The sequence below is a fragment of the Oxyura jamaicensis genome, chromosome 12, assembly GCF_011077185.1.
Source record: "Oxyura jamaicensis isolate SHBP4307 breed ruddy duck chromosome 12, BPBGC_Ojam_1.0, whole genome shotgun sequence".
Classification (NCBI taxonomy): domain Eukaryota; kingdom Metazoa; phylum Chordata; class Aves; order Anseriformes; family Anatidae; genus Oxyura; species Oxyura jamaicensis.
In genome coordinates, this window is record NC_048904.1 from 15,279,768 (window position 1) to 15,298,372 (window position 18,605).

At 44.6% G+C, this 18,605-nt stretch overlaps 1 protein-coding gene across 28 annotated transcripts in view; it reads right to left on the reverse strand.

The window, feature by feature from the left end:
* MAGI1 (membrane associated guanylate kinase, WW and PDZ domain containing 1) overlaps positions 1 to 18,605 on the reverse strand; it is a 274,668-nt gene that overhangs the window by 54,719 nt on the left and 201,344 nt on the right. For 14 of the 28 annotated variants that reach the window (XM_035338225.1, XM_035338224.1, XM_035338217.1 and 11 more), the window contains exons 5-10: positions 16,556 to 16,766; positions 13,003 to 13,085; positions 9,785 to 9,823; positions 5,459 to 5,516; positions 3,410 to 3,498; positions 2,659 to 2,751 (exon numbers count right to left, since the gene is read on the reverse strand). In XM_035338225.1, coding sequence (XP_035194116.1) covers positions 2,659 to 2,751; positions 3,410 to 3,498; positions 5,459 to 5,516; positions 9,785 to 9,823; positions 13,003 to 13,085; positions 16,556 to 16,766 — 573 coding nt within the window. The remainder of the gene's footprint in view (positions 1 to 2,658; positions 2,752 to 3,409; positions 3,499 to 5,458; positions 5,517 to 9,784; positions 9,824 to 13,002; positions 13,086 to 16,555; positions 16,767 to 18,605) is intronic. The other 14 variants (XM_035338235.1, XM_035338220.1, XM_035338234.1 and 11 more) reach the window with 6 other exon arrangements.

Consider the following 18,605-nt stretch of genomic DNA (forward strand, 5'->3'; position numbering starts at 1 on the left):
ACTGCCGCCCTACGACCTCTGCTGAAAGGGCAGGGAGGTGCTGCTGTTCTTCAGACACTGCTTGGTGCCTGACTCTTCTTTTTGTTCCTTGCCTGTTGCGGATGAAGCACTGCTGTTGTGAGGTACGGATCAAAGAGTACCCCGGGACCGGGGTGGCTGTGCTGGAGGCTGCTAAAGCTCTCCGGGATCTTGGTTAAGAGAGAACAAGGCGCTCCAAAAGTGCATCGTCGCCGAGCATGTTGCACAGCCTTGGAGAAGGAATCATAACCGCTGTACTTCATAGTGCCAACGCTAAACACCTTTGCACTTTTAATTGTTTTTAATGCTTAGAGGGGAAGCGACTGTGCCACTAAGCCCTCTGGTGACAGCTCCGGGAGCAGCAGCGTGCGGCGCAGCCGGGAGAGCTGGCACATGTTCAAAAAACCTCGGCGGCATCGCCGTGGGCCTCTGCTCAGAAAGCAGACCTTGAGGGAGGCTTGTAAGCCTTTGACTGGGGGGGGGGAACAAAAACATACATTTGAAGATTATTCATGAGGGGGAAGTGCGGGGATTCGCACTCTTCTGCCTTTGAAGGGTAGCGCAGAAATCCCACACACCGTGGGCAGGACCCAAGGTGCAGAAAAGCGCCTTGATCGCTGAGTGCAGCCCAGCCTCGCCGGTAACAACACAGCTGAGAGGCAGCACGTAGCAGGGCTTGGTCCTCTGCTAATTTCTGGTTCAAAAGCTGAACAGAACAGGCAGAGCTTGCCAGCTTCTGCCTACAAACAGCGTGAACTCGCCCTGCAGTAACAGCAGGTGGTAGCACCACAGGCTATGTCCCACCTACAGCATCTGGGAGAGGCTCACGTTTTAAATGAGTGTATCCACAAAATCCCAGCTGGAAGAGCAGTGCCAGAGGCACAGGGAGGGTTCCTTGTGCCCACATCCCCACCAGCAGTGCCACCGGTGGGAGCTGGAAGCCCCTGGGCATAGGGCAGGAGGGCAGGGAGCTGCTGCGGAAAGGGGAGCGAGAGAAGGAGGAGCAGCACTGAGAAAGAAAGAGGAAGGAATGGAAGAGAGACAGTCATCAGTGGTATCAGGGCACATCACTCAGAGTGGTGCTGAGACACGCTAACACTTTCCTGCAGTGTTGCTGTAAGGTTTTGGTGGATGGCAGTCAGGAGTGGGTAGAGAGCTGAGTGAGGCTCCTAACGGGTCCTTTGTGTTGCCATGCATGGGTGCTTGGGCAGCCCTGCTCCTTCCTGACAGTGTGAAAGGCAGACGGGGCATTCGGAGATGTCTCCTTGGAGAGGACCAGCTGTTTGGGGGCACTCTGGTGAGATAATGAACACCAGATGCCTGGTGGGCAGGGCACTGCCCCCAGACCTCCTGCATTTTTCCTTGCTGCCAGTCTGGACTATCCTAACACACTCTAATACCCCTTGGGAATGTGCTGGGGGGTTTGGATACCGTCCCGTTGGGCACAGCTTTTTTGGAAAGTCAGATCTGCTGCCACCTGTAGCAGTGAGCACGCCCTGGCTCTTCATGGCAGAAAAGGCAACCCTGGATGCCACCACACCTGCCAGACTCATCTTTGGAGACCATGGCTGACCTGCAGAGCTAGAGAGTTGTTTCCCAGCTCCTGGGGCCTGCCTCCCCCAGCTCTGCTGCGATGACATGCTCCTGTGTCCCCTTCTCTCACCTTCTTCATCCTCTGGTTCCTGCACACCAGGGCAATGCCACACACATGTGATGCAATTCGGACGTCACTAAAGATGCAGCTTACTTACAACCACTTGTTAGCAGAGAGCACTTGTACTGCAACCGGTACAAGTGGAACTCGGCCCTTGCTGGCAACATGACCCAACATTTTGCTCATGCTGCACATCTAGGAATGATTCCTGTCCTGTCTGGCAAGGTTTTTAATACAAGCCACTGGTCTGTGAGGAGCTGGCCACACACAGACCACCAACACTAATAAAAAGGGCTATCATACTCTATAGTGCTTGTACACATTTAATTCAACTTCAAAGTAGGTCCACAGTGTTTCGATCTAATATCACTCCCGCCTCATCACTCCCTCCCAGCTCCTACCCCTTCCACGTTAAAGGCATTCAAACTTAAATTTTCACGTGGATGTCCGTGTCTTTGTCATATTAAAATATGGTAAGATTTTGTGTTGATTGGGGAGGGAGGGTTGCCCTGTATGAACAGAAAAAAAAATATGTTTGCTCTTAATCTTACTATAAGAGCCACGCTCTAAACTCAGCAGCGTTTAGAAGATATAAAAGCCTAATCCTTGCTTACCCATACAGCTCTGTAGAAAAAGTTCTCCTCCCATTTGCACTTGCATCCACCAGCAGCAGCTGCTGTTAAAACCCACTGATGTAACTCATGTTTTCATGCCTTTTTAAAGACTTGGAACCCTACACGGGAGAACAGTCACAATCCTTTTTTCATGCAGGTAATCTCATTTGCCTCTCACATTTGGCAGCAGATGTCGTCTTGAAACAACTAGTCTCAAAGTCTAGGGTAATTCAGATGAGCAGGCACATGCCCTGGTGTATGACACTAGTAATGGAGATACTCCCTTTACTGGTGGCTGAGGGAATTTAATTTGTGTGAAAAAAAAAAAAACAACTAGGTGCACTTCTACAACTGGTTCAACAAGGTTGTTACCTTGCACTGGTGCTTCCCGAACTGCCTCTTGGTTGTTTGAAACATGGTTTGGAGCAGCGGGTGGTGGGAGAGATGGACACTCCTCTGTCCATTCTGGAGGGGGCAGAGAGGGAAATGTTACTTCTTTCACATCAGCACTATGAGTTCGTGCACGTACACACAGTGGGAGTGGGAGGCTTGAGCACAGGAAACATGAGAAGCATGGCAAGAGTGGAAAGAGTCGCGGAGAGAAGAAATAAAATGAATAGGATGTTCAAAAACCTGCTTTGGAGGACTCCCTGTGTCCAGGTCAACTGCGGAGACACCCTACCTCACACTCATACTTGGGAATTCATTTGCATCTCGGTGGTGTCAGCATCTGTATTGTATCTGTTCCTCACAGCCCACACCTGCTCACCCTGACTGTTAAGTAGAAGAGATGATGTTGTGGCAAATGGGGCTGCAGGGGGAATGCTGAGGCCTAAGATCATCTCCCCCTTGGACAGTAGTTGCTGAATGAGGTGTGGGAAAGCTATGGTGGTACCAAATAAACCCACAGGCATCTCACTGCACTTGAGCTGCTTTAGAAAAAAATAATAATAATAATAAAAAATCATCTTATGTGAAGGGCTTACGCAACTTTTCTATTTTGCCTTTAAATGCTCTAAGGCCACAAAGTGAAGGACAAAAACATGGCCATGGTGCTGCCAAAATGAGGGAAGGCACATTCCCCCATGAAAACCCCAACCACCAAGCCCTCGGTGGTGCCAACCTTCGGGTGGCTGTTGCTGTTGCTCAAGCTGTTTCTTCCTCTTTGCTTCAAGAACTGGGTTTTCATATTGTGTCTTCCGGTTGATGTGGCTGGGGAAGAAAGAGAGCAAAGAATTAGGAAATCCTTTATGTGACAAGCAGGAATGATGGTCAGGTATTAGAGTAAAACTCCAAATGATACGAACAGCAGCCTATGTGGAGCAATGCTCACCTGGTCGTGCCAAAAAGGATATTTAAGAAAACAAGCAGATTCCAGTCTTGATACGATGCATTGGCCAATTCCTTCAAATACATTAAAATAATGATCTGTTCTGTAAAATGGTGAGGTTAAAGCACAAAAGGTGCCCTTGCCTGGTTGTATTTTAAAAGATAGGCTTATATCATCCCCGCTTTAATCTGATTCCCGGAGGTGCAGTCATTCCCTGGCTCACTGAAGTTAAAAAAAAGAAAAAAACAAACACAAACCCAATACCCGCTAACATCTGCCAGCTATCTGATCAATGCACACTATTAATAGAGTGTCTTAAAAATATCTGCTGGGATGCAGGCTATGGGCTGAAAAGCTGGGCTCTGAATGGATCAAAACATTCAGCATTGGCCACCAGCAAACGCTCCTGGCTGAAAATGGCATTTGGTGAAACACCAGCTGCTCTCCTTCAAGGGCCATTAGGGTGCTTTTGACCCTTACAAGGTGTTTAGAGCTAAAACTTCTTACCAATTTCAAGAAGAAAAAAAAAAACACACAAACACAAGAGTAGAAGTTTCTCCATCACTACAAACGCTTCCTACTGCCAGGGGACTGGTGGAGTTAATTGTATTTGCTTAACGCCCATCTTTGTGTCCAAGGCAAAGTTTCCCTTTAAGAACTTTTTTGATTTTATAGTCTCTTATCCCACAAGGCTTTATTAAAAAGCAAACATATTTTAAAGTAATTATGATACAAGCATTGTAGAGTGCTGTTCTTTTCTGCTAAAGATCAATATTTAGCCAAACAAAGAAGCAGGTAAAACCTAGTCTGTGAGTTTTGTAAAAGGTTTCCAATTTCATGATAGCTTCAGAAACTTATATAATTATAAGAATAATTATAAGAATTTAAAAAAATGCTACAATTTAAACTTTTTCATCATAAAGTTGTTTCTCAAAAAACTATTAAGCAATAATAGAGGAGTGCCTGAATTGGAAGGGACAGAGACAAATGCTCAAATTACGACCATCTTGCTAGCTTATAGATAGTAAGTAAAATAAACTTGTCTCCTTGCTGTTACTTTTCTATTTACTTACATCAGTAAGGAGTGCCACAGAACTACCAGGCACGGATATATAAAGTGACAGGAAAAAAGGCTGGAAAGACCTCTTGGCACGGCATTTAATAGCCAAAAAAATATTCTCGATGTCTTTGGTAAATAAATGTCAAGCCTTAATTACACAGTTTGCTAACCTTGTTTCCCTAGGCACAGATGGTGGGGTCAGAACTGAGCCAAAGCAGACAGAAATTGTATTCCATGTCTATTCAGAGGGCTATCATAAGCCGCCCTAGTAGACAGGAGCATACACATAATTAAAAATTCATTTTATGGGGTCAATGATGAAACAAAACTCGGCTCTCCAGTTTCCCAAGGGAACGGTCTGTCATCTAGATGGAGAAGAAGCTGTTCTAATTCCGGAGAGCATCTCCCCAACCCCGTGACTCTAGTCACAGCAATGCAGCCCGGTGCAAGATCCTCTGCTGTGGCTGGGTGGCCACGCAGGCTCCTCCATTCCTCCACTTGAGGGGAATGGGCAGCCTGGTTTACACACTGGTATTGTCAGCAGAGTGCTGGATGAAGGGGATCGAGCTCAGCTGATTGCCCGCTTGTTAGGGCTCCATGGATGAAGGCATTTTGGGCGGTGCTGGGGCTCCTGCATGCCCTGCCCTTGGTTGCTCCTGCCTCCCCTGAGCAGGGTGCTGAGCAGGGTGCTGAGCAGAGCCCACCCGAGGATGGGGAACGCAAGGCAGAGGAAACCCTTCCTCCACCCACCAGCCACCCCAGACCCGGACAGCAGCACTTACTCTACATAGTAGACACCATATACGGGATCCTCAATTTTCTCCCAACCAGCAGGCAACTCTGGAAATAGAGAAAGCATTACTGAAGCCTCCATTGCAGGATCTTTTTTCTGGCAGGTACCTGCTCTTGCTCAGCGTACACACTCGGCAGCAGCAGCTCAGATATCGCTTCAGACACTTTCCAGAACAATCACAGCCTTCTTTAAAGGCTGGCGTAGCGCGGCACTAACATCTCAACCTGCCCCATCGGTGTCATGTTAGTGTGGGAAGATGCCCCAGCCAGTCAATTTTAGATTTGTTTTTTTTTTTTTTTTTTTTTTTTGCATCAAATGAACAAATGATCAATAAATTTCCTTTCTGGGAGTGCCTCAAGTACCCTCCTGGCTTGACCATCAAGGGCAAAGTGGCCCTGGGTCGAGGCACTGCAGCAGAAATGGATGGATACAGGCTACAGGCCAGATTTACATTAATACCAGCACATGAAGATGGCTAAGATTACAGCAGGCAACTGCAGCAAGCTAACAGAAAGAGTACTTTTACGTTCTGTACCAGGGCAGGGCCATTTATGCTCGCCACTGCTGATAAAATTATATTTTTTAACACATTTCTCAGGGATTTACATTGCATCGCTCAGCCCCAAGTCCAACGTAAACGTGCATCTTGGAACGGGACAAAGGGAATTTAACGTAAACACCCGGCATATGGAAAGCACCCAAGTGGGGCTGGCACACACAGATGTATTTCACTGCATGGTACTTAATGTAAAAACACATATTGCCATAATCACATGTAACACAGATTTCCTTTTTTAATTAGCATAATTAACAAAAAAACAGTTCTGAAGATGAAATTAACATTTGGAAATGTATCCACTTTTGTTCTTGTTGATTTTCTAGACTGCATATAGTACTTTAGCTATAATTAGTGAATGTAATAAAATCACTTCAGCATCCAACTGAGGGTTATTAAAGCTGTACGTATTACTTAAGGGCCTGATCCTTGTCCCACTCATTTGAACACAATGTTCCCATTGGCTATGGGTACTGAAAGTACCCAGATAGAGTGAGATGTTTATGCAATATTGTAATTCAACTCAAAAGAAAGCTCCACCATGCTACGGACTGTGCAAGTGTGGTCCCTGCCCCACAGCCTCTGCACGTTCATTTTTTTAAAAAAAGGCATTGTCAGGTAACTAAGTTCACATACCTGATGCAAAATAATTCCTCAAAATTTATCACTAGACTGATGAGACCAACAGCAAATAATCAGTGCTTGTTTATTATCAAATGCAAAGATTTATTTTCATTAATGGTATCAATTTCTCAGCCATTACAATCAACAATGGCCCAGTAACTAGAATAAATGTAATTATCTAATTCTGCCTTAACAGACTTCAGCTCTGTTGCCATAAGGATAGAAACATCTCCAGACTGGAGATGAACAGAATCTATACAAACACACATGGACTAATTACTCAAAGTTTATGTTTGTGTTCGGAACTGGCTGAAGATCAGATCAAATTGATTTCAGGGTTTTTGCTCCACATGTCCCTTATTTGCAGGTACAAGGTAGGTTTTTCATTCTTATCATTATTTCATCCTTACCGGGTTAACCATCTTTGGATTCCTTGAGACATAAGCAATTAAATGCAAGCCAGTGCTAAGTTTTGGGTGTAAGAGTACTATACAAGTTTATCAGAAGACTGATCTGAAATGAATGCTTCAGAAACTGGTATTTCTCCACGCCATGCAAGGAAGAAGAGTGTATGAGGGTAAAATTAGAAAGAGAAAGGCCAATCTTGAAAGTCTTTTCGCAAAGACTACTCTCTGGTTTGCAAAGGAGTCCTGTATGGTGAAAGCATTCTGGGGCTGGCTTAAAGAGTTTCCGTGCAGTTAAATTAAGACCTAGCAAGCAATCAGGAAAATTGCAAGTTGTGGCAGCCGTTTCATTCTTAATTTGCACTGCGGTGAAAGTAGTATGGTAACAACCAAGCTGGGGGTGGGTAGGGTGGGGGGAATTAATGGGGGAAGGGAGATGTAATGTACAAATGCCTTGAAGCGAGTTTTCCACAATTTTACTTGCTTAGCAATTTTTGTTGATTTTGGACTATTAAGTGCTTTTGATTTTTACAGTTCAAACAAAAATGCTTTGCTTTGCTTCTGTTCACAACAAGTTTTGGTATTAAACTTTACTTTTACTTTTCTTTTAAAGAACTGTCATGGAAAGTCAGAAAATCATCACTTTTCTAACCCCAAAAGCGGTATTGTGCCCAAATCATTTCAGGCTCCTGGACAGTTTTCTATCTCTGCAGCTTCCCATTTGAGGAATGTGTGCCTAGGTTTCTAGAAGTAGCAATACAAAAACCCTGCAATTTTAACACATTACTTGTTGATTACTTAAATGCACTTTTGGACTTCCAAAAAGCCTATGAAATTTCTCTAAGTCAATAATCTCCATAGCCATCTAAAACAATAATTTCTATGCCATGTTGCAGTCTGGCTTCTTAGCTGCTTTAAATTATTCATCTCCCTTCTCCTCATCTCCTGCCAAACTGAAGATGACCCAGCATATTAAAATTGTTCACAAATACAAGATTTCCAAAAACATTTTGCATCATTAGGAGTCTGAGTGAGCCATACAGCTTTTAATTTGGTACACCCATGCAGTACTCGGAAGCCTCAGAGAATTTGTCAGCAGGTGAATTCAATGGGCAAATATCCATACTTTTAAGCCTGGGGTAAATACGTGGATTCCTACCAAGATGCTCTTGTTTAGTATCCTGCCCTACAGATGGGATGGATGGAATCCTACAAAGGAACTCCTCCAACAACCAGGGATTTTAGTCATTCCTATGCATCACATGAAGGAGCTGGAGATGACTTCAGTGTACCCAGCTCATACTGCTCCTCACGTTGGTGAGTCCAGGAGGACCTGCCCAAGTGTATGACAAATTCTACTCCAAACGCTATTTTTTTTTGTGTAAAAAGAGAGGTGGCAACATAAGGAGAGGTGATCTATAACTCCATATTCAGTCCATCTATTTCAAAAGGTGTAAAAATATTTAAATTTTTGATTTTCTCATATTTATAAAATAAACTGCAGATGCATTACAGAGCTAAATATCCAGCAGCACTGTGTTCACGCTAAGCACTGATGCACTTAGTGAGTAGGCCATATGTCTTCATGTCCCCTCACTAACTTTGCTGTAACTGAACCATTTGAAAAAGTCTTTCTTCACACTGCAATATTTGCTAATCTCAACAGCATATCAATGGGCTGTGACCTCAGTAAAGCTTATCTGCATTAAAACAAAGAGAACATCTCATGATGTTCAAGCAAAACACTTGTGTGTTTAAGTGCCTGCAGAACTGGGGTCAGGCTTATCAATTAATGAGTTTCCCTGCATCTGTTTTTCAGCCTTTCTTCTCATGCATTATTCCAGGTATATTATCTAGAAGAACAGTTCCTGGAGAAGTGTTAAAAGTGAGTCAATAGCTGCTGGCTGCCAATGCCATATCAATCACACCAAAGCGGGAAGCAGAATAACTTGCAAGTCATTACAGAAAGCGGAGGTTAATTCTCTGGTAATACAATCCTCCAGTATGCAGAACTATAAACTGTAAATACAGTCCTCTTTAAAGCAGTAATAGTGGAAACAAAATCCTATGCAATCTCTTATGCCTTTCAGCTTTCAAAGTGCACTAGAGCATAGCTGAACAGAAATAACAACTACCTCCACCATCAGGATAACAGAACGAGCGCCGCTGAGATTAGATATCAAGACAGCATACTTCACAAAAGGATGCAGCAAATAAAAACGTACCCCATCATCGAAAATCATCTTTTTATAAAATCAGCTACTGAGGCAAAATGTTCTGCTATTTCACTCACAAGCTCAGCAAAAACAACCTGTGTAATACTTAAAACTTTCTAAATCACACATTGTTTCTATTATCTGGCAAATATATTCATCCTTTGGCTACTCGATTTCAACTTTGACACCTTTGAACCTTTCCCTGAAGCCAGAGATACCAATGTAAAAGCCCCTAACTTCTGCGGAGTCCTGAAGGAAGCAAATTCCAACAAACTTTGCAAAACGAAGGCCCTCTAGCTTTCTTCAAACTCTGAATGAGTACAAAAACTACCGCAGATGTGAGACTAGGGGAAGACTAATACCTTTACGGGCCAGGGAAGTTTTGTTGCTAAATTAGGCTTGTTGAAATGAAAAACAAAATTGAAAGATGCAAAATGACACAAAGGAGAAAGCAATTAAAGGATTAAAACTGTGCAGTTGAAGTCAAACATCAAAACAAGAGATGGATGATTTACCTAGTTCACTGTCCAGTTCCTCCGTGTGTACCCCTTCTTCTCCAAGGGAAGAGCAGTAAATGAGACAGAAAAAATTAAAAGAAAATTTCAGATACCAGCACCAAGCAAGAAATTCCCTCCAGCAAACAGCAGAACAAGCACTAGTTTTCCAGATTGAGCCCAAGCTTTCCATTTACCACATTCCAGTGACCAGAATATTGATGGATTTCGTGTATATAATGAAAGAACTGGTTCTTGTGTTAATAGAATATATGTATCAATTGACTATTTTCATGCCACGGTTTGATGTGGCAAGGTAATACATTTGTGTTCTTGCTGTAGTGAAGCTGCTCCCTCAGATCTGCATGGTCCGACCTTCGTAATCTTTTCTGTAGACACAAGGATCTATCAGAAGGCCAGACCTGAATACCAATGAAGAAATTTGAGAGAAAAACCTTGTATCTAAATAAGAACTAATGCAGCAAGGTTTTCAAGATCGTACCTAAATTTGTGTGCATATGAGGTCCAATTGACTTCACTGTAACTACTGGGATGATTTAAGACAGGCACGAAGCAAAGTGCCTCATTTAACTGGAGTCACAGGCCCACACCAAAGTCCAGATGCACTGGTGAGGCAAAGACAGGAAGTCTCCAGTTTTAGAGGCACCTGGGACACAGATCACAATTTTTCAAACACACAAACCCATCAATATTTGCCGTTGCTCCATTTATCATTATCTGTTCCATATTCATAAGTTAACAGTGACACAGATGATTAAAGTATCGCTTAGCCTATAAATAATAATAATGCAGTCAGAAAATGAAGGATGATGACAAACCCAGAACAAAGATGGTAAAAACAATCTTGGACCTAGTACAGTAAGGTATAAGCCACGTAAATGAGTGACAGAAGCAAACAGAAGATGTAGTGTCATGGCATCGCTTTTGAAGATTTGGATACCTAAAAAACACTTCCACAACCTGCAACAGATTGTACCCAAACGGTCATTTAGGAACATTAACATGAAATACGATCTGCGATTTCCTTTGATAGCCTAAACAACCCAAAACTACCCGGAACTTGCCAGGGACGCACATCCTGACGAAGCAAGAATACAAGACAACTGCCACCAAACAAGTCTGAAAAAACATCTAACATTTATAAAAACCACAGACGGGATGGAGTCAAGCCTGAAAACTCACGCACACACACAGAACACAAACAAAATGGAGGAGTCCCACTGACTTCAGTGGAAATACACCCAACGACCCTTGCCAAAAAACGACAAACTTCCACAATGCAGTTAAAAATAATTTTCTCTTTTTAGTGCTTTGAAATATAATTATTCTTACGTGTGAAGCAAGATCGGAGCAGCCAAGCAAAACAGTGCAGTGCATGGCTGCACCTAGGAAGCAACTTTTAATTACTGAATGTTAAAAATATTCATTAATGAGCAACTTAGTGAATGAAGTGAAGGGGCACGTGGGAAGATGAAATTAGCTAATTTTAAGGACCTGATAAACAAAAATGCTGCAACTCTGTAAAATTACGAATTAAATACAATAAATTACCCAGCTGCATGTTTCCAATCCCAATTAAAAGAAATTATCCCAATGCTTGTCTGGTAATTGCTGAGAGGACAAGAGGTTTAAAAGACTTTCCCTTTTGCAAGGGGACGTAAAACTGTTGAACGCTCATCCTGCCAGCTGCTCCTCGCCCTGGCTCAGAGCACAGCGCGGGGCACCACCAGGGCTATCGGCGTAGTGGGAATCTCGCTGGCACAGAAAGCCAGAGCAGAAGCTGTGCTTTAGGGAAAACTGCCCTCGGAAAGAAAAATAAAGCTTGTGCTGAGACTTTGCAACCTCCTCCTTCAACTGCCAGCAATGCTTAACTGCAAGGAAGAGGGAGCCCTGCCTGCATATGCTCCGATTTAATTTTGTTCCCGTTCTGATTACCCGCTGACATATCCATTTTTAGGCCCAGAGCAAGGCCTTCATTAATCCAGCTCCCTCCGCTCGCTCCTTGACAGCTGACGCCAGCTGCTGAGGATGTGAAGCAGGCGTCTGAGCTCAGCGTGCCCGCGCTCGGTCGGCGCCTGAGCTCTGCACATCCTCGCGGGTTGGGTGCTCGCCGCTGCGCTGCCCACGATAGCTGGTGACCTGCTCCGTCACGGCAGCGAAGGCTGCACAGACAACAACTCCCATCCTGCAAAATCTCACACGTGCAAAGAGGAGGAGGTCGGAAAACTGCACGTGCAAAAATAGTAACAGCAGTTCTGGGGGCCAGGTTGAACCCGCCGGTAAAAACGTTGAGCTGAATTGGTCCTTTTCCAAAATAAAATCGTAACTCGTAGTGAGCTGACTCACACCAGTAGGAGGTTAATCGTATCACGAACATTAATTTTACAAGGACAGCACCAACACTGATGAGATAAACCTTCCAATTTTTACTATCTGTCTACCATGATAGCATTGTGTTAGCTGAAACTGTTCACTAGAATATCAACACCTTTTCTGGTCAGTAGGCCAAAATTTCCACATAGCTTATCCCAAATGTCTGAATTATTTTTATCATGAGTCCATTTCTTTCTGTGCCTCCTTAAGGATGCAGGGAGAGAACCTCCTTTAGCAGTCCTGCATTTGCCTGCTCTACATTGGACAGTGGCTTGCATTTCCAACATCTCAAGGAATACAAAATTACCTCAGTGCAAATTATCAGCGCAAAAACCTACAATTTCAAACGGAACTTGTTTCCAACAACCACAACACTAAGTGTGCTGTCAGAATTTAACATTCCAAGTGAAGCAATTGAGTTATTTTTGCTCAAACAAGGAAATAAAAACACAACTCTTTCAATTCATGTAAAACAGGCAGTTGAAGCGTAACACAATGGAGCACGCAGAGCCTCAGCCGCTCTCCTCCTACACAGCGATCCAAGGAGTGAGCCTTAGAGAGCTCCGAGGCTCGTTCAGCACCAGTGACTATTTAAATGCCCTTGCAAAAACAGAGAGGCCTCTCTTTTTGACCACCTCTCACTAATTTTTATTAAATGATCTGCCATCTCGACGGCTTACACACACACAGTGATTTTACAGCATAATGAATATTAACTCTATGTACTTATAAACCATCTTATTATTATTTACACATTTCTGAACACAGTACCAAAAAGGGAAAAAGGAAAGGGAGAAAGCCAAAGGACGAAACACGTTATTATTTAACTATTTTCAGTCTCTTACCATCATCTTCACATTCTTCTAGAGGCTTTTGCTGTTTGCTCAGGCACCGCGGATCTAGCCAAGATGTTGTTTTTGTATTATGGCTGGAAACCAAAAATGGAAATATGACCTTTGTTAATAAACCAGAGCTGAAGTATCAGTGACAGAAAAGTATATATCCTCCTTATTATTCAAGAGCCCGGAAGGCATACTTTTGCCTCAGAAAAAGCAGCATTACAATCTGATGTTCTGCAAACTAGTCTACCAAAATGCACGAATCTTGGCACTGAAAAAAAACACAGGTGAAAAGCAAAAAGCTAAAATACAAAAATCAGCATTTCTGACTGGCAGGATGCATGTGAAAGCTGCCAATATTATAATACGAATTTCCAAACTTTAGTCTTTGGTGGTTTGTTTCTCAGTTCCAGGAGCTGTCTCATGAGGCATTTGCCTCTCGTTGAAAAGACAGAAGAGAAATTTCCCTTCCAAAAAAGACACGGTGACCTTTCTCACTGCAAAAGACCTTTAACATTTGTTTAGACTTGGCCCATGCATTAGTCAAAAGCAAAACTTCCAGTGACAACTTTTAATTGCACATACAAAAATGTCAAAGCCTTTGATGGAAGCCGAACAGCTTCACTTTCAACTCTTCCTTCTCACAGGTCCCTTGACAGTGCTGTGAAGCCAGTCCCGGTGGTGAAGGCTGCATTGCCAAAAAAGCTTTAAATACATTTTCTAAAAATTATTTTCTCCATTTAATTTGCACGTGGAGACAAGCTGGTAATACAATGCCCCTTCTGCAGCCTGATGTCATCTTAGACCAGACCTGCAAAGACAAACCTCTGGTCCCTGGGGTATCATTTCTCTAACGTAGCCTGTAACACTGCTTAAGAGCTTTAGGTTTCAATACCACAGTAATGCTATTTACTTCTCCTTCAAGGTCTCAGGGAGGTTTACAAACTTAACCTTAGCCTCACAACAGGCTCGTGACATAGGAAATGCTGTAAAGAGGGCTGTGATCCCTGAGGAGCTAACAACTGGCCAGCAAACTTGTATTTTACTACCGGAACATGGGACTGCCCTGCTCCTAGGATCCAAAAACAGAAATACAAGGTCCTTGTTTTACACACCCTGCTACTCAGCCCTCCCAAGGCAGGAGAGCAAACTCGTTTAATGCTTCTGTACGCTTCAGAGCAATTAATCGCCAACTGGAAAACTGAATGGCAGAAATTCAGCAAGTCAGGCAAATTAGCAGCAATAAAGCGGAGGGGTTCTGACAACTCATAAATAAGGAAGTCTGTAGCCCAGCTGAGAAAAGGGCTGTGGGAGGAGAGCAATTGAATATTTACATACTTCCTGCAACTTTGCCTCGCTAAGCCGAGGCTCCCAACTGCGTGGTTTGGTGAGGCACCGAGCATTTGGCTAACCACCTCTCAGATCCCACGCTCGGGGGACAGACCTGCGAAGTGCACAGATCTACATGCAGGGTAACGAGGGTCAGGGATACTTGGGGTAATGAAAATCCCAATTAATGCACCAGAGAAATGTATCTCGGGCCAAATCGCTTCAGCTCTAAGCCAGCAGGATCTGTTATCCCACACACAGCTCTGCCCCCCCGGACCTGTGCTGGTTCTGTGCAAGCAGCTCAGATGTTCCCTTACTGCTCCTTCAGCACCCCAACTTGATAACTCAACGTGCCGCAGATGACGGTACAGGCATCTGAGCCAGCTTGGGTCCACACAGCTCATTAGCTTGCTCTCTTAATTTGATACAAATCAAAGTAAATTGTTTCTAGGCTTAGGCTGTCCTTAGAATTAATAGAGCTGCAGCCGCTCAGCGCTGCCCCTGCACTAACACCTCCCTGCACAACATCACCCCCTGTGCTATGCATCCTCGGAACGGTCCGTCTGCACCGCGGGGTGGGAAGCGGTTGGTGTGCTACCGGATCAGCCAGCGAGATGGGTACGCGGGCTGTGCTTTTCCATCACCTGCACAGTTCTCCTGCAAAAAGTCTAACAAATGAGTTGAGGTGCTTCAGTCCTGCACCACTCTCAGGTAACGTGCATGGAGAACACAGCAGGTAAACTGGTGGCAGCAGCAACACCCCTTCCTGAAGCACTGGTAAGGCAGGACCCACGCGGGGACACAGAAGGGAGCAACCGGCTGCCTCGGCAGCATTTGGCTCTCAGCATCTGTCCTCCTCCAGGGGGGGAAATGGCAGGCTGGCTGGGCGATTACTCAGGCTGTGTTATATACATTAAAGCCAGAAAGTACGTCAAAGAATGAGGCACCCTGAGGACATAATGAGGGGCAAAACACCGTGTTCGGGATAATGAACATACTTCAGTTTCATCTGAAATGCAGCAGATGAAGATTTGCATTGTGCCTCCCAGACTTTGGTGTGCAGTAGGGCTTGGTGGAGCCTCTCAGGTAACCGAGAGCACCCTGGCCCGTTTTGCAGCAGTGCTCTCTCCCAGCTGGTGAAGAGCTTGCAAATATTCTGGCACTCTTCTCTAATGAGTTCTGCTGCCATTGCAGCCTAAAGAAAACCTGCTCTGATGGACCTCTCCTCGGCTCCCTGCAGAAGTCCTCTCTCTTGATGATGGGGCAGGACTGCTCCATACGGCCCCAATCCAGCGCAGCTCTCACAGAATTACAGAATCACAGAATATCTCGGGTTGGAGGGGACCCCATGAGCATCATCTCCCGAGTGCCCGGAGGGATGGAAGCAGAGGGGGTGGTTCTGTGCAAACTGGTCACCGCCTCCTGGTGCACACGGAGGCTCAGTTTCCAGTACCGCGTCACACAGATCATCAGAGCCCAAATCAATTCCTCACCCCTTCCTCCACCCCCGCAGCTAAGGGCTCAAGTTTCATAAGCTAATTGAATTTTAATGTCTAGCTAAGCTCCGTGCAAGAAATCTCTTCCACTAACAGGTCCCATTTTATAAGTTACTTCTATCTCAATAAACCTAGACAAGTATAATTAGGGACTATTATTTATGGCATGAAAAAAAATCAATATCATCATAAAGCTGCTGACAGCGCAGAGCTGTTAGGCAAAAACTGTAGAGCACCAGGTGCTCCTTGCTTTTCTGAACTCGCTGTGCCTACTTTGCACAGAGCTGAGCCTTCCGCAAACCACTGCAGCATGTTAACATCTTCGGCCCGTTTGCTCTGACAAGAGCCCATTCCCTGGCTCCGCACGTGACCGGGGGAATTCTCTGCTGCACTGCGCACACAGGCAGGCTCCAGAAACGAACTCTCAGCCCTTTCAGTTGGGACCTTTCATTCCACCCGTGAAAGCAACTGGCCCGTATTTTCCAAGGGTCTGGTGCTTTTGTAACTGCCCTCATCAAACAAGTAATTGCCTGTGGCTTTGAACTTGGGAGTCATTTGGATGCTAATCCAATCAGGAAATGCAAAAGCCCTTCACAAGCAGTGAAGAACTTTTAGCTTTACAACATTACTGAGTTCACTAAATATTTAATACACACACACACAATGCATCCGCAGAGGTTTACTTGCACCCAGGGGGAGAGAGGTGGAATTAGAATAACAAAAATGTGCTTTACTCTATAAAATAGACTTCTCCGTTCTCGGTGTAGGCCATCTCCCAGTTTTCTGGCAGAGGACCTAGGTTGTCCTCAGCAGAAGGAGGTAGGTATTGAGGGAGGTTCTGAGATGGTTCCGTGGTGGGAACGTTGGTGTGGCTATCAAGCACAGACGGTGGGGCTGTCTCTCTTATGATATGCGTGTTATGCTCGTCTTGGTCACCAGACTCTGCTGTGGAATAAAGAATTTTTCAATAAGATTAGTGAGAATTATTTGAATGCATACATTTTCAACTTTTTTTTGTTCTCTCCTCCTATTTGCTTCTCCAGGTTTATCCTTACAGTTTTCCTCTCCTTGCTTCTAATTCCCACGACACAGAAACAGACGAGCTGAGGGCAGAGACTCTGCAGGCTTTTTGCAGTCGGGGATGAGCTTGCTTTGCCCACACACACTCTGCCAGCCAGAGCCTTGCCAGCGCAAATCAGAGCTTGTGCTCAGCTACCGAGTTCACTCTAATAGGCCCTGCTGAGGCACCAAAGTCCTCCAGGCTGTCTGAGGCCAGGGCTCACTGATGTGGATGTGTTCAATGGGCTCTGAGCAGGCTTACAGGTTGACTCCCGCAGTGCCAACTGTGGCACGGGGATTAGGAGAATAAAATTTCCTATTTGAAGAATGATCAAAAGGAGGTTTTATAAGTGCACAAAGTAGCCTGAAGCTCAAAGCCAACAAGATAACGGTGAACTTATTTTGTGCATTTAAAAAAAATAAAATAAAATGGATGTCAGCACCGCGCCATGCATCCGCATGTTGTTCACAAGTGCCTGTTCTGACTGTCTGGAGAGGTTCATTACACGGCTCTTCACTATATCCATCCAGCCAAGGTCACTCAGGAGTATCTTATGATGTATTTGGCCCTCCTCTCTTTACAGAAATATTTGTCACACTTATATCCATGCCATTTTGAGCTATATACATGAAACAGTGCTGACATTCCCTCTAACCACAACCACAGCGAATGCTCCCACAAACCAGGTCTGTTCTCCTAACTCCTTCACAAACAAAATTTGGCAACAACAGAAAAAAAATCCACAATTACCCATGTTTAGCAAAGTTTTTTTCTGTTCATCCCTTCAAAGTGTTAAAAAACAGTGGCAATCCTTCCAAATCCCCTGAGACCACCGGTCTGCAGTACAGCCCACGGGCAACACGCGCTGAGCATGAGCTCGGTGTCACGCTGCCAAGTCCCCAAGCAGTGGGATCAGAAGAACTCACAGCCAAGACCTCTCTTGTGCTCTCCAGACAGGAGACCTGACCTCAACTCAAAGCCCCCAGCCTTGTTTTTTGGGGGACCATTAGCAGCAGCTCCTGCACTATTTCTACTCTGTGCGCTGCCTTGGCGAAAAGACAAGATACTAAAAATAAAAAGCTGGAAGAAGATGGAAGAAAAAGACCTAGACTGTACCCATACCCTCAGATGCCTGCTTTCTAGCCTTCCTGTTGTTCAACATTTTAAGGTAGAAGCTGACAAGATTAAAAAAAAAACAAACATGAATGAATCATTGTCAGCTTAAGACTGTGAGTGTAAACATGACTAAGCCTGAAAAACACAAGTCACTGAGAGGTCTTTTAAGGAAGAGAGAGCGTTTTAATACGGCTAGCACACATACACATGAAATAAGCATAAGGAATCATTTTGGTATAGGAGAAATAAGTCTCTTTTCTCAATTCTGTGCTCATTTCGTGGAGGCAAGGGGCCAGGGTGTGATAACATTGTGACAAATGAGCTGCATCTTCCAGTGTTTCATCTTGTGAAGGAAAACAAGGAAAATAAATGATGCTACAGTCAGTTCAGGGACAACACGCTGAGATGGGCTGAAAGGAGGTCAAACAGCATCTCCCACCAGCTTCCTTCCCAAATCAGATCCTGCGACAGGAGCTGAGGTAGCTGCCATGTCACACCATGCGAGAATTACCCTCCGGTGAAAAACTGTAAAGGAGCAGGTAGGCAGAGACAGAAACTCCAAGCCTGGGAGGGATTAGGGCAGCCAGGAGTGATTTGGGTTGAAAAAA